The 13,572-nt window shown below is 54.2% G+C and overlaps 1 protein-coding gene across 1 annotated transcript in view; it reads left to right on the forward strand.

Annotated features, from left to right (window-relative positions):
* Window positions 1-12,620, forward strand: part of ELAVL1 (ELAV like RNA binding protein 1) — a 36,823-nt gene extending 24,203 nt beyond the window's left edge. Inside the window, exons 4-6 of the mRNA XM_081810860.1 lie at window positions 3,159-3,312; window positions 8,080-8,305; window positions 11,054-12,620. Coding sequence (XP_081666986.1) covers window positions 3,159-3,312; window positions 8,080-8,305; window positions 11,054-11,378 — 705 coding nt within the window. The 3' untranslated portion in view covers window positions 11,379-12,620. The remainder of the gene's footprint in view (window positions 1-3,158; window positions 3,313-8,079; window positions 8,306-11,053) is intronic.
* Window positions 12,621-13,572: the final 952 nt, after the last annotated feature.

Below are 13,572 nucleotides of genomic sequence, written 5' to 3' on the forward strand. Positions count from 1 at the left end.
AGGGTTGGAAACAGGTGCTGTGGCTCTGGGCGCTTGACACCCCACTGCCAGGCCGCTTCCCCGGCTCAGTGTGGGAGATAAACACCGGGAACCAGAACGGTATGCTTTGACTAGCTGTGAACAGAGCCCGGGAGACGGCGGTGCAGGCAGGCAGGCATTAGTAGTAGTAACAGCAACTGCTTTTGTCCCCTCGTTCAGCGGTGGCTCGCTGCCTGCTTGCTGTCCACCTGCATCTGTTCTAGGTGCTGGTGATACCATAGCAAACACAAAAGTTTTGCCCTCATCAAGTGTGCTACACGGTTAAATAAGTAAGAGGTAGAGTATGTCACATCAAGATGCATGCAGTGGAGAAACTTCCCCAGGGGAGGGGGGCTGGGCACTGCTTGTGGGCGGAGGGGCTCCATGACCAATCAGGTGGTCGGGGAAGTGGAGTTTCTCAGGGCTGCCACCACAAAGCACCATAAATGGTGTTTGTGTGGTTGGGGAGTGTCAAACAACTGAAATTTGTTCTCACGGTTCTGGAGGCCGTAAGTCCGAGATCAAGGTGTGGGCAGATTGGTTCCTTCCTGGGCCGTGAGGGAGAATCCATCCCGGGTGCTCCCCTGGCTTGGGGGTCGCTGGCCGTCTCTGGCGCTTCTGGGCTCAGGGAAGCCTCACCCGGACGTCTGCCTTCATCTTCACATGGCATTGAGCCTGTGTGCGTCTCTGGCCAGTCTCCCCCTTTTTGCTGAGGGCGCAGTTATTGGGTTTGAGGCCCACCCTGCTCTGGTGTGACCTCATCTTCATGAATGACATCTGCAACGACCCTCTTTCCCAATAAGGTCACATTCTGCAGTGCTGGGGGTTAGCACTGCGACATACGAATGTGTTCAGCCCTTCATAGGAAGGTTTCTGGAGAACGTGACAGGAAAAGACCTGCGTGGGGCGAAGGAGCCGGTGATGCCGAGAGCTGAGGAAAGAGGTTCTGGACCTTGTGTCATGGAGCTTACCGGGTGCTAGGTGTTCTGGTGCAGTCTCCTTGGATGCTGACCTGACTCTGAACTTGATAGTGGTTGAAGAGAAGGAAAGCTACGGTGGTTGCCATGGGCCCTGAAGAACCTGTTGTTGAAAGGAGTCGAAGCGCGTTTGGCCGTCAAAGGCATCTTCCCTCTGGGACTTCATCAGGGGACGATCATAGTCCGTACCAACCTCCGCGCCGCTTCACCGGGGCCAGGGTCTTGGTTTGGAGATGCTCTTTGCCACTGTGTCCTTCATTAAAAGCCAGGGGCAGAGCCCAGATGCAGCCCCATCCAGGCAAATCTGCAAAGGCCAGACCAGGCAGTTCTGGGAGGTACTCCCTGTGGACCCAGCACAGAACAGCCAGAGTCCTGGCAGGCCTGCCTTCCCCTTTTAGCCCTCCTGCCCGAAACAACGCCACTGCCTGGGGCCTTTGGTGAAATGGGACAGCCATCTGGCAAGGGTTTGAATGGGGGTGGGTTCTGCAGGCTGGTTGATGCAGACCCAGAGAGTTTAGGCCCAGATGTGTGAGAGAGCGTTGACACACCATCCTTTGGAAGTCGAGGAGTGTGACCAAGCTCCAGTGAACTGGCCAGCCACCGCCTCAGTGGGGAAGGGTGCTGGGGAGTCCCTGCAGGCCAGGGTGGCCTCTATCTCAGGGGACAATGCCACGTCTGCCCCAGGCCTTGGATGCATCACTGAGTGACCACAGCGTTCCTGTACTGTAGGCCTAACCAAGGTGCCTCGGGCCTGGACACAGCACAGGGAAGCTTCCAGGAAATGTGCAGCTTGTGCAGCACTACTTGCTTGGAGGCCACCAGCCCCTGACAGGACCTGGTGCCCTGGGGCATCCTTCTAGTCAGGGCCACTTCTGTTCCATTCTCGTCTGACGTCCAGCCTCCATGATCCTTGGCGCCTCTGGGCGGGGAAGCTGGGCTCTGACCACACACACGACTTCTCTTTCCTTCTCCATTGCCTGCTCGACTGCTTTCTGCTCTGCTGGCAAAGGCTGTGTCTGTCGTCCCCTCTTAGGGCATGACGTGGGTTCGGAGTCAGCAAGCACATGAAGGAAGGGGTGCGTGTGTGCTCGGCCCGAGGAACCACACCTGTGCCCCTCCCGGCAGGCCTGAGCGTTGTGGTGAGAACACACCTGTTGTGTGTGGCCTCGTGCTGCCCAGTGACACCTGAAAGGTTGTGTCTGCTCCTGGGTTATGGTTTCAGGCTCCGTGTCCTCTCAGCTTTGTGACCTGACTCAGCACATTATTTGGCATAGGTCCAAGTCCCCCACCCTTCCAGAGCCCCCTTCCCAGCTTCCTCATTTCCCAGCCTCCTAACTCGTTCAGACTCGGTTCTGACACTCAGGTGTGATCAAGGCCCTTCTCTCCAGGCCTCCCCTTTGCAGACAGAGGGGCCCTGTCCCAGCTGCTCCTTCCCAGCAGGGGTGTGGCCTCAGTCCCATCCCTCCTCCTGGCCAGCCACGGCGGTGGCCCTGACCTGGGAAAGCATGAAGGCCTGCCTGGCCGCTGGCCCCTGAAGCCTCCCCGCTCCAGGACACACACAGACCGCTTTATCGAAGCCGCTGCCGAAGTTCCTTGCAGGCTTTCTTCAGTTTTACAAAACAAAGACCCATGGAGTCATTTAATATCGAACACTCGAGTGTTGGACTGCAGGCTCCCCCAGCAGCCCTGGGTCGCCTCTGGGCTCCGGTGGCAAGTTGGCCTGCGGGTAGGTGGGTGGCGCCCTTCCGGTGGCGCCCAGCTCTAGAGCCGCTGCCCTTCGAAGGCTCCTCACAGGCAGCACTGGGTCCTGTCCCCAGGCTGCTCACTGTCAGAGAGGGTGCGGCCCCGGTAGGAGAGACAGCTGGGTTGAGTGGTGGCCCTGTCTGCCGCCAGCTGTGGGCCCTCAGTCTCTTGGCTTTGAGAACTTGGAATACGTCTGCCTCCCCGTGGAGTGTAAAATCCAGGCGAGAAGATGCTAGGGGGTGTCCATCCGGCCCGCTGCTCGGCCCAGGTGAGCTGCTCGCACGTACTGCCACAGGTAATGAGTGTTGGCATGGTTTCTCACCAGAAGGGTGGCTTTTTCTTGCCTGAAAAGTTAACCCCACCCCCCGATGCTTTGGCCGCACACCTGCCCTAACCCCAGAAAGTGGTTTTATCTTCAAGGTGTCGTATGCTCGCCCGAGCTCAGAGGTCATCAAAGATGCCAACCTGTACATCAGTGGGCTCCCGCGGACCATGACCCAGAAGGACGTGGAGGACATGTTCTCTCGGTTTGGGCGAATCATCAACTCCCGGGTCCTTGTGGATCAGACCACAGGTACAGTGGGTGGCCCGGATGCGGGCTGCGGGTCTCCTCTCGGCGGGGGCCAGAGTTTCCAGGAAGACAGGCTGCTGCTTGAGTTTCGGGGCCATAGTTATTTCCCTGGGGGGGACAGAATCCAAATGAGAAGACCTTGGCTTTTGTTTTACGAGGCTGGGGAGGTAAAAATGGTAGTAAAACCGCCCCTGTGTTAGGCCAGCATGTTATGGTGAAAATACCAAGTGATCCTGGCCCCTTCCTTCAAGCACCCAAATGTCCCGGCCTGCCTTGTGAATGGGTTGGAAAGGCCACCGGTCAATCATTCACTGCTGCTCTTCTTGCAGGCACGTGGTGTGCAGTGTGGGACAGTCTTCACTCACGATCCAGAGTTCCCACTTTTCACTGAGCCACAGGGTGGCTCTTTCTGAGGAGCCGGTCTCCAGTCTCCATGATTTGGATGCCCGTTCCCCCCCGCCCTTCCGCCCCTTGGGTAGCACATTCAAAGCTCAGAGAGCTCAAGGCAGTAATTCCCCTCCCTGACGATCCTGGCCACTTCACCAGCCCCTCTTAGGTCGTTTCAGCCCAGGAGCTTAGCAGCGTGGGCTCTGGGCTTTGCTGGAAGCAGTGAGGCACAGCTGAGCTGAGGACGCCCCCGCCCCTGGGGAGCAGCCCTGTGCAGGAGACTGGTGCCGGTCCTCACTGTGCGGCCTAGGGACTGGAGTCGGGACGTCCCGTCCGCTGCCCAGCCCTGTGCGTGGCGCTGTGTGGGGAGCAGTGAGCTTGGGCCGCGCCTGCTTTAAGACCCTCGGTTCTATTCCCACCACGAGTGGGAACCTGCTGACACACTGGCAAGGAAGATTTTTGCTCGTGGAGCTCAACAAAGCCATTGGAATTCTCTGCGGTTGATTTTCATGTTCTTCCAACACAGTGTGTTCACCACCCCCTTGGCTGTGGTATTAAAGCAAACCCTGGGTAGTTTGGTCACAGGAAGTCCTAATTCCGAGGTGACCTCCCTTCCAAGAGACCAGCAGCACCCCCAGGAGATCCCAGAGAGCAGGTGGGCTGGGCCTTCCTGGCCTGTGACAGGTAGGGGTGGAGGTGTGCACACATTTTCCTGTGTCCCCCTGAGCTGTGCTTTGGGGTAGGTGGCCTGGCCACCTGCCCTCCCTTCCTCCACCCCCTCTGTGGAAGCTTAGCTCCTCATATGCTGGCCCTGCTGTCTGGGCTGTAGTGCTAGGCTAAGGCCTGGCCTGGAGAGGAGTGGACAGCTCGGGTCCCAGGGCCGGAGGGGGAGGAGGGCCTTCTGGAGTGTGGTCCACACGTGCAGCTCGCTGGCATTTCACAGGAGCTCTGGGTAGCCCTGTGCCTGGTGCAGACACCTTCTCTGACGCCAGGCTATGCTGGAGGAACTAGGACCACACCACGGCCTCTGTTCTGCACCTTTGCCGTGGGGTAGGGGTGGGATGAGGTGGGGTAAGGATCCCATTTACTCGGTATCAAGCCCCCCTGATCTGCACCAGGACAGTTTCCTGTGGTCCCTAAAGCTCCCCTTTTACCTTCAAGTGCCAGTTGAGAGAGAACAATCCAGTCGGCTGGTCTGTGCACGTGTTTATCCCCAGGCCCGCCTGTGTGGGCTGTCTGGGGACCTGGATGGCATGACCGTGCTGGCCCACGTTCTGCTTCCATGGCCCTCCTTTTCCTCATGCCACACGTCCTGCTTTGCCTCTGCTCGTCTCTGTCCAGCCCAGCATGACTGAGTGGAGCTGGCTCTCTCCAAGAACACCCCTGCCCCGGCCACCTGTCTTTCCCCAGGGGCTCCTGCCACCCTGAGAGAGGTCACTTCTGCAGACAGTTCCCCTCAGCCATTTGTGGGCCATTTTGTCTCCTTTCCCTCTATAAGACTGCTGTCTCTTGGCGGGGGGGGCGCACCTCAGGATTGGAGGGCTCCAGGCTCGGCTGTGAATTCAGTGTGGCATCCATGGGAGCTTCACTCTCTCGCAGGCATCCCACCAGCCTCTGCCGCTTCAGAGGAGGGGACTGTCTTCACAATCCTTGCGAAGGGTGGGGGGGAGGGAGCCCCTTGTGCACAGTCCTGCCCTAGCCCAGGCTGTTGAATTGGAGAGTTAGAAAGGTGAGCCCCCAGGACTGTAGGTTTCCATTCCCTCCTCTACTCCAGAGGGGGCCACCCAGCGGGGCTTCTCTGCCGGCACCCAGGGAGCCCCGAGGGGCCGGAGCAGAGAACAGCATGGTTGGCAGGTTTGCGTGTCCAGTTGGCCTCCATGTGATGGGCCTTGTAGCATGGAAGGCAGGGGGCAGCTCTCTTGAGAAAGCTTAACCTTCTTTGTTGACAGAACTTAATTTTTAAATTTTCTTTGCTTTCTTACCCAGTTTAATTGTGAACTTTATAGTTTACTCATCTGGAAATCGTGCCATTCATTGATATCTGCTCTTGATTCTGAAAACACTAGAGGAAAAAAACCACCACAGGGCCCCCTTCAAAAGGTGTATGTTCATCAGATCATTTAGTGAACGTGTTTTCCCTTACGCTAACTCTCTCTTTCTTGGGTTCTCTTCATTTCACTTGGGCAGTTTCCATTTGAAAGTCATTTTACAAAACTGAACAGGGAAACCACCACTGCACACACACTCGCTCTCTGCTTGATGGCAAGGTCCTTATCTGTAGAACGGAACCGGCTCCCTGAAGGCGGCTTTCTGCAGGAGCCAGCCAGCTACGGCTGTCGGTTATGTTTGCCTAAGGGTGAATCTCCATCCAGGCGTCCATCTGTCAAAGCTGCCGTTCATGCTGTTCAGCCAATAAAAACAGTGTATGTTGAGTGTGTGGTTTTAGGTGCTCCTTCTGAACTGAAATTGGAAAATGAGCTCAGACTCTAGAATTTTCTTGGTACACGTGTGAATTGCCGGGTCTGTTCTCACTAATTCAGTGTTTCTGGCTGTGTGAATTTTAAATTTATATTTCAACAGTCATGGAGCCAAGGTGGAGGCAGCCTTGAGGCCACTAGGAGCAGCTGTGTGGTCTCCCGGGGTGCTATGCTGGGGGGCCGCCAGGAGGGGGAGTTTCCCAGTTGGAAGAGCTGGGGTATGTGCTTTCAGACTCCCTGTGGAGTGTCCACGGTATGTTACAGTTGTAAACAAAGAATCCTTGGCCCGAGGGTCCCTGGCTGCTGTCTGGTTGCTCGAATGGGGCCGAAGTGGTGCATCCAAGGCAGGCATTGGATTCTAAGCCCAGAGTGGGCAACTGTGCCTCTCAGTGACACTTGTCACTTCGGCATCCCCCTGGCATGTCTGAGTCTCTCTGTGCCCCTCTGTGGCCTTTGGGCCAGTGGGGAGACCCTCACCCTGTGCCCATTGTGGGGCAGTTGGTGGGACTCTGTGGGAAGGGGTGAGGAAAGGTGCGGGAAGTGGGAGCTGCCTGGGGGACATCTGGTGTGCTCACGTAGCTGGTGGCCTGGGCTGTCCTGCTTTTTAATAATTGTCATTCACTGCATGCTGAAGGCCTTTGTCTGGAGAAGAAAATGCGACTTCAGACAGGCTGTGACTGGCAGTCGAGATGAGTGTCTGGGATAGGGCTGTCTACCACAGTCCCTCCCCCCATCCCCCACTACCACCCCAGTACACATCCATGACTCCTGCCATGGCATCACACTCTGACTGGCCCTTGGCTGTCCCCTCTCCACTGCACTTTGACCTTCACACTCGACCCCCTTTTTCTTCTCCCCAGAGAAGGAGCCGGTCCTCTTCTACAGCTCCACATTCCCTCACCCCAACCCCACCCCGTTTGTCAAGTTCTGCAGGGGACAGTTCTCATTCCTCCCAGGCCTGGAATGTAGACGGGTCAGGGTGGAGCATGGCTGAGCCCCCTTCTGCCCGGTTTGCTAGGTCTAACACTCATTCCACACCAGACACCGCCTTTAGCAGTTGCGCCTTGGATCTCAGGCAGCCTGGTCCCGGTCCACATTCTTGCTCTGTCGAGAGATTGGGTTACATCAGGGACCCAAGGCTTGACTTCAGCTGGCTCGGTCTAGGTAGCAAGAGGCCGTGCCTTCCCGAGGCAGCTGGAGGCCGGGACAGGGGGCCCTGGGCCTTCCCATGCAGGAGCAGGACAGTTGTGGAGTGGGCCCGAGGCAGGGACCTTAGAATGCAGCATCCAAAAGGTGAGTGAGGTGAGGGCAGGAGCAAAGGGCTGCCGGGTGAGGCTTGTTTACTAGGACTCCGTGCCCTCTGGGGATGACGGGGAAGGAGACAGCCTACAAAGGACCCACCATCACTCCTTGTTCACAGCGGCCACTCCCGGGACCTGCTGGCAGGACAGGTGGGGTGGGGGGCAGGGGAGCGCGGAGGGCAGGGAGGGCCCCCTCAGACCCGACCTCGTTGCCCGCCTGCCCTGCTTCTCGGCCCGGCCGCTCACCTGCACTTCCATGGGCACCTGGCGTGGAAGGAGCGATGGCGGGTGGCGTCTCTTCCCACATGGTTTTGAGAAAGAGGTTTGAGTGTCTCTTTGGGAGATCTGTCCGCAGGATATCGTTCGGCAGAGACTGTAGCTGCTGCTGCAGCTCAGAAGGAATTCTGAAACGTTAATCTTTTATCTGTCAATGTTTTTTTAAATTCATTCATTCATTTCCGTATATAGGTTTAATTTTTGTTTGCCTCATGAAGGTAGCATCCGATTTGAAGCACAGCAGACTGACTGACTTGACTTTTGCTTTTCAGTTTTAAAAATCGTTGCTTTTCCCCCCCTAACTCCGTTTCTGTTGGTTTGTTAAAAAGGTTTGTCCAGAGGGGTTGCGTTTATCCGGTTTGACAAACGGTCGGAGGCAGAAGAGGCAATTACCAGTTTCAATGGTCATAAACCCCCAGGTTCCTCCGAGCCCATTACAGTGAAGTTTGCAGCTAACCCCAACCAGAACAAAAACGTGGCGCTGCTCTCCCAACTGTACCACTCACCCGCCAGACGGTTCGGAGGCCCCGTTCACCACCAGGCGCAGAGATTCAGGTGGGTCGGGAGGCGGCGCTCTCACCAACCCAGCTCTGCTCCCCGAGGCCCACTGGGCCTGTGAGGCTGGTCGGAGTCACTGCGTGTCTCCAGGCCCCCACCTCCATCAGAAGGTATCTGTGGGAAAGGATGGTTTGTTTCCATCCGAGTCTCGTCAGAAGTGGAACCAGAAAGGTGGTTTGGTCTCCAGCCAGCCCCGGGGAGGGGAGAGTGCACAGCACTCCAGGGTACAGCATCTGGTGGCGTCTGGTGACCTGAGCGGGGCTGTGAGTGTAAAAGCGGGAAGACGCAGCCTCAGGCGTGCAGAGGTGAGAGCTGTCGCGCTCCCCAGCGTGCAGGGAGCCCTTGCTCCTCCACCTCCCCATGGGTTTGTTTGCATCTCCAAATATCACATGGCTTCTGATTAAAAGCCCCGTCCAGGAAGCAAACGGTTTTCCGACATTGCTTCATCTTTCCAGACTGAAAATGACTCCAGTTGCCAGGATCTTATAGAACAGACAATGAGAGTCCGCAGCTTGGGCTCCCAAGTCGGGGTGTCCCATCTCATAAGTAGCGGCAGTCCCGATGGACGGCCCCTTGGTTTTGTTTTTGTCGAAACCTATAGCAGTGGCATGAGGGTTTATCTCAGGTAGGTTAGGGACCTTTTTCTCTATGACTGCGCAGGTTTCCCATCTTTGTTTTAAGCGGTGAGGTTGGGTAAAACCCTGCTCGTCGGCGCAGAGGCCATTTGGGGAGGCACTATTTTCAGCACGTAGTAATGCAGAGTTCTCAACTCGGCTCAGGTTCCAAAGCTGGCCTTCCCTCGTTGGCTTTTCTGGTTTAAGGACAAAGGGAGGGGCAGTGTCTTGGGGCGGAAGTGAGCTCAATCCATTTTTGAAGGTCAGCGAACACAGTCTGTGTCACTGCTGATCAGGTGGGATGCACGGACAGCCGCATGCAGCGGGTTCCCAGTAACCAGCCAGCCAGGGAAGGGCGGGGAGGGGCTTTGGTCACAGGAACAAGGAACAGCAAAGAAAGAGGACCAGAGCAGCCAGAAGTGCTGGCCGGGCAGGAAAGGGGGTCTCGACAACCAGAGTGGTTCACAGTGAGAAGAGCCGGAGGGCAGCATGGGTGGCCGGGGAGGTGGGAGGGAAGACCTGCCACCAGAAGGCGGACTCAGTAAGAGGAAGAGAGGCCCAGCCGGGGAGAGAGTTTGCAGCCAGGTCTTCTCACAGCAGGAAGCCTCCCAAATAAAGGAAGGTTCAGCTCTCCTTTGTACCATCAGAGAAAAGAATGGGAAGGTGGGTTTCATGGTGGTCAGGATGAAAGAAACCAACTCCAATGAGCTGGAGAAAAACCAACTAATGCTAATTAATAGGAATGAGGCATCAGGTTACTTTCAGTACAACAGGTACATGAAGATTCAGGTTAACTGTCATAACTCGGGCTTATGTTTGATTTCCCACAAAACTGGGGCAGGGGACGAGGTCCTCTTTCCAGTTTTAATTGAAAACTAGCTTGGCTTACTGTCACACAGATACAAGGGTGCTTTTTCTCACCCGCACTTCAGTGACATTGTGATCACTGTTCCAGACAGAGTCAAGTCCACTAACAAGCCAGCTGAGTCATTTAACCAACTCAGGCATCCCGGTGCAGGCTGTTTACAAGACTTTTGTACATTCAAAGCCACAGCCAGTCATGTCTTGATTCTTCCAAACCCTCATTGAAAAGAATCTCTGGATAAGCAGGCTGCACTTGGGGAACTGGTCACTCTTGTCTCATGTCTGTCAAAAGAATGAATCTGTTGAATGGCTCTTAAAGGCACCTGCTCACCCCTGGGTCAGCACCACAGCTCAAAGCCCGATTTTATTTTAGAGCAGGTCATGCTTCTTGGCCCCACGGATGCTGTATCACACTCAGATATTCTTAAACTGACCCAAATCCATTTTTCTGAAACCTTTAGAGGGCCATGTGGCTTCAGCAACAACTTTGTCATCTCCCTTAATTCTGTTGCAATGGCCACACGTTTGTAGAAGGCTTATTTTTTATGCAACTGAAAGCATTGTTTTGGAAAGGGTCCCACATTTTTAGTAGGCTTGGTGGACTTGCAGTTCACGGCCATCACTTCGGCCCCCGGCCCTTCTGGCATGCTGTGAGCCGGCAGCGGAAGGTGGCCTGGAGCCATGGGAAGGAATTCCCGGTGCCCTGCATTGGCCCTTCGCAGGGGTGTGCTCACCTGGGACCCCTCTGACAGGGGCAATCAAGATGAGGGCAGGGTACAATGTTTGGGGGCGGGGGGAAGAAAGAAAGAAAATCCGCCCCCCGCCCCCCCCCCCCCGCCACCGGCCAAACACGTACACACATACAGAGACATAGGGTGTGAAGAGTGAGTTTCCTCTAGGGAGATCTGAGGGTGTAACAACACCTAGGAGGACGTGGAGAAGCTTCCATCCTTTAAATGTGGGAAGCCCAGGAATGACTAAACAGGACCCCCCTCCCCCCAGCGATAGAAGGGCTGAAGGGAGCAGCTGGTCACCAACAGGCCATCACTCCGAGGGAAGTTGGTTGAAGCTCTGCCCCTCTGCAGGCGACAAGTGTCTCTCCTCAGGGTCAACTCTCTGCAGAGCAGGGAGCAGCCCCCCCCCCCATTGAATTCCTGTTTGTGACCGATGGGGGTGTGCCAGCCTTGCCCGAGCCATGCCCCCACCCCTGCATCGGCACACCAGCCTGCATGACCTTGACCTGCATGCTGTGCTCTCTGTTTGCTAGGTTCTCCCCTATGGGTGTAGATCACATGAGTGGGCTTTCTGGTGTCAATGTCCCGGGCAACGCGTCTTCGGGCTGGTGCATCTTCATCTACAACCTCGGGCAGGACGCCGATGAGGGGATCCTCTGGCAGATGTTTGGCCCCTTTGGGGCAGTCACCAATGTGAAAGTGATTCGCGACTTCAACACCAACAAGTGCAAAGGCTTTGGCTTTGTGACCATGACAAACTATGAAGAAGCCGCCATGGCCATAGCAAGTCTGAACGGCTACCGCCTGGGGGACAAAATCTTACAGGTTTCCTTCAAAACCAATAAGTCCCACAAATAACTCGCTCATGCTTTTTTTTTTTTGTACGGAATAGATAATTAAGAGTGAAGAAGTTGAAACTTTTTTGTTAGTGTACAACTCATTTTGCGCCAATTTTCACAAGTGTTTGTCTTAGTCTAAATGAGAAGTGAAAAGGTTTTTATACTCTGGGATGCAACCGACATGTTCAAATGTTTGAAATCCCACAATGTTAGACCAATTTAAGTTTCTTAAGTTATTTCCTTTAAAATATATATTAAACAGAAATCTAAGTAGACTGCATTGACTAACCAGTCCCTCGGGACGGTGGTGAACCTGAAGCATGCTTTAACTTCTAAGACTGTCTAACACTCGTTTCATTCGGTGTCTCCACAAACTGGATATAAAAAAAAAAAAAAAAAAAAACTTTTTAGTTTTAGTTTTCAAACTAAAGATGTTAGACAGATGCTGAGTGTGCGTTTTCTCAACCGCTTCAACATTTTAAGCGATTTCTGCTTTGGTTGACAGGAAATTGCTTTCCCCAGCAGGTGCCATTGCCACTCCTGCTCACTCAGCCCCGGGGCTCTGCAGCGGTGCCATCCGATGGGGGGGGGCCCGCCACCGGGGAGGGGGGCCGCACGCCGGGCCGCGCCGGGCCCTCCAGAGAAGGACACGCACAGGTTTCGCAAGCCCAGGCGCCAGTGGGAACGGACCAAAGAGTTTCAGGGAAACTCCAGTAGATTCCAGAGTCAGACCTAACTCCAGGCGCGCCTGAAGACGTGCTGCTGATCCTCTGACATCCCGAATTTCTGTGCACACGTTGCATGCACAGTGCCCCGCACACCGGGCGCTGGTGTTCCCAATCATTTCTCCACTTTTCCCAGAGCAGTTCACACAGCTCGAATGCCTAAGATCGCTCTATATTTTAAGAACACAGAAACATTTGAGCATTGTATTTCTCGCATCCCTTCTCGTGAGCGCTAGACTTGTTCCTATTTTAGTCGGATTTTGTTTTGAAACTTTGCTTTCGTATGAACACTCAGCAGAAAAGTACTTACTTCTTGCCAGTTATCTATTAACAACAAAAAAAAAAAAACAAAAAAAAAACAAAAAAAAAAAACTTTGATTTGTAGTTTTAAAGATTAACCCTCCCAAGTTCTCTTCATAACTGCCTTGACATTCTGGGTTGTTCTGTTCTGTTAATTTTCTTTTGCTTTTTTGTGTTTTTTGTTTGTTTTTACTTTTGCATTTAAGACCATTAAATTTGATTTTGTTTTGCTCGAATTTTGTTTTGTTTTTTATTTTACCTTTTCTTTCTTTTTGGCTAGGTAAGGTCCAGACGGCCAGCATTCAGGGAGGATTTATAAAAGATCTTAAGAAACAAAGACTTGCCTCGAGACAAAGCATTTATAGGTCTGTGACGTAGGAGTGTGCAGTCACAGATGGCGTTTTTTAAAACGGGGGAGCCAGTAGGGAGAGTCTGAGAGAGAGAGAGAGCTTGAGAAGTAGCAGGGCCAGACCTCCGGGCAACTCCTCAGGAGTGTGATCTGACTTTTATAAATATCTAGCGTTTAGAGAGAATCAAAAATAGGAGAACTTAGTACCAGCAGTTTTTACGCCTTGACATAAGACTAAAACACATAACAATAGGCAGTTTTAGTTGATCGATATCATGGAATTGTGGTATTATTTATCTATTTATCTACCTACCTATTTATTTATTTATTTAAGTGGAAAAAAAATTGGGCACAGCCTTCTCCAGAGCAGGTCAGTGTTCTGAGACGCCCCCCGGACCATTTGAGGCTGCCTGTCCCAGCCCCGTTTCCCTCAGACTTTGTCGAGGGGCTGCCAACCGCTTGCATTATCCTCCCCAACTTGAGATGTTGTCATGTTGTTTTCCCACCGAAGGGGCCAAGTTCATACCTTGAGGCCTTCTCGTGAGTTGGCCACGTGCCATGGAGGAACCCCCACCCCCTCCTCCAGCGGAAGTTTCCAGATCCTAAGTCAAAGCCCGCTTGCGTGCCTCCTCCTGGAGCCCAGAGCCAAGGCCCGTCAGCCTGGATTTGACACAGGAGAGGGGCCCCCCTGCTCTGTCTGCCCCAGAGCGCTCTTCACCACAGACCAGGACGTTCCCCTGGAAGAATATGCCTTTCAGGTTGTGCTAGCCTTGGGCCGGTGTCTCCTCAGTGAAGATGGATTCCCATTAGGTCTCTTCCTTGACACACATTCCTGCCTG

Source organism: Leptonychotes weddellii, chromosome 1 (assembly GCF_054177405.1).
Source record: "Leptonychotes weddellii isolate Sample4059 chromosome 1, ASM5417740v2, whole genome shotgun sequence".
Taxonomy (NCBI): Eukaryota; Metazoa; Chordata; class Mammalia; order Carnivora; family Phocidae; genus Leptonychotes; species Leptonychotes weddellii.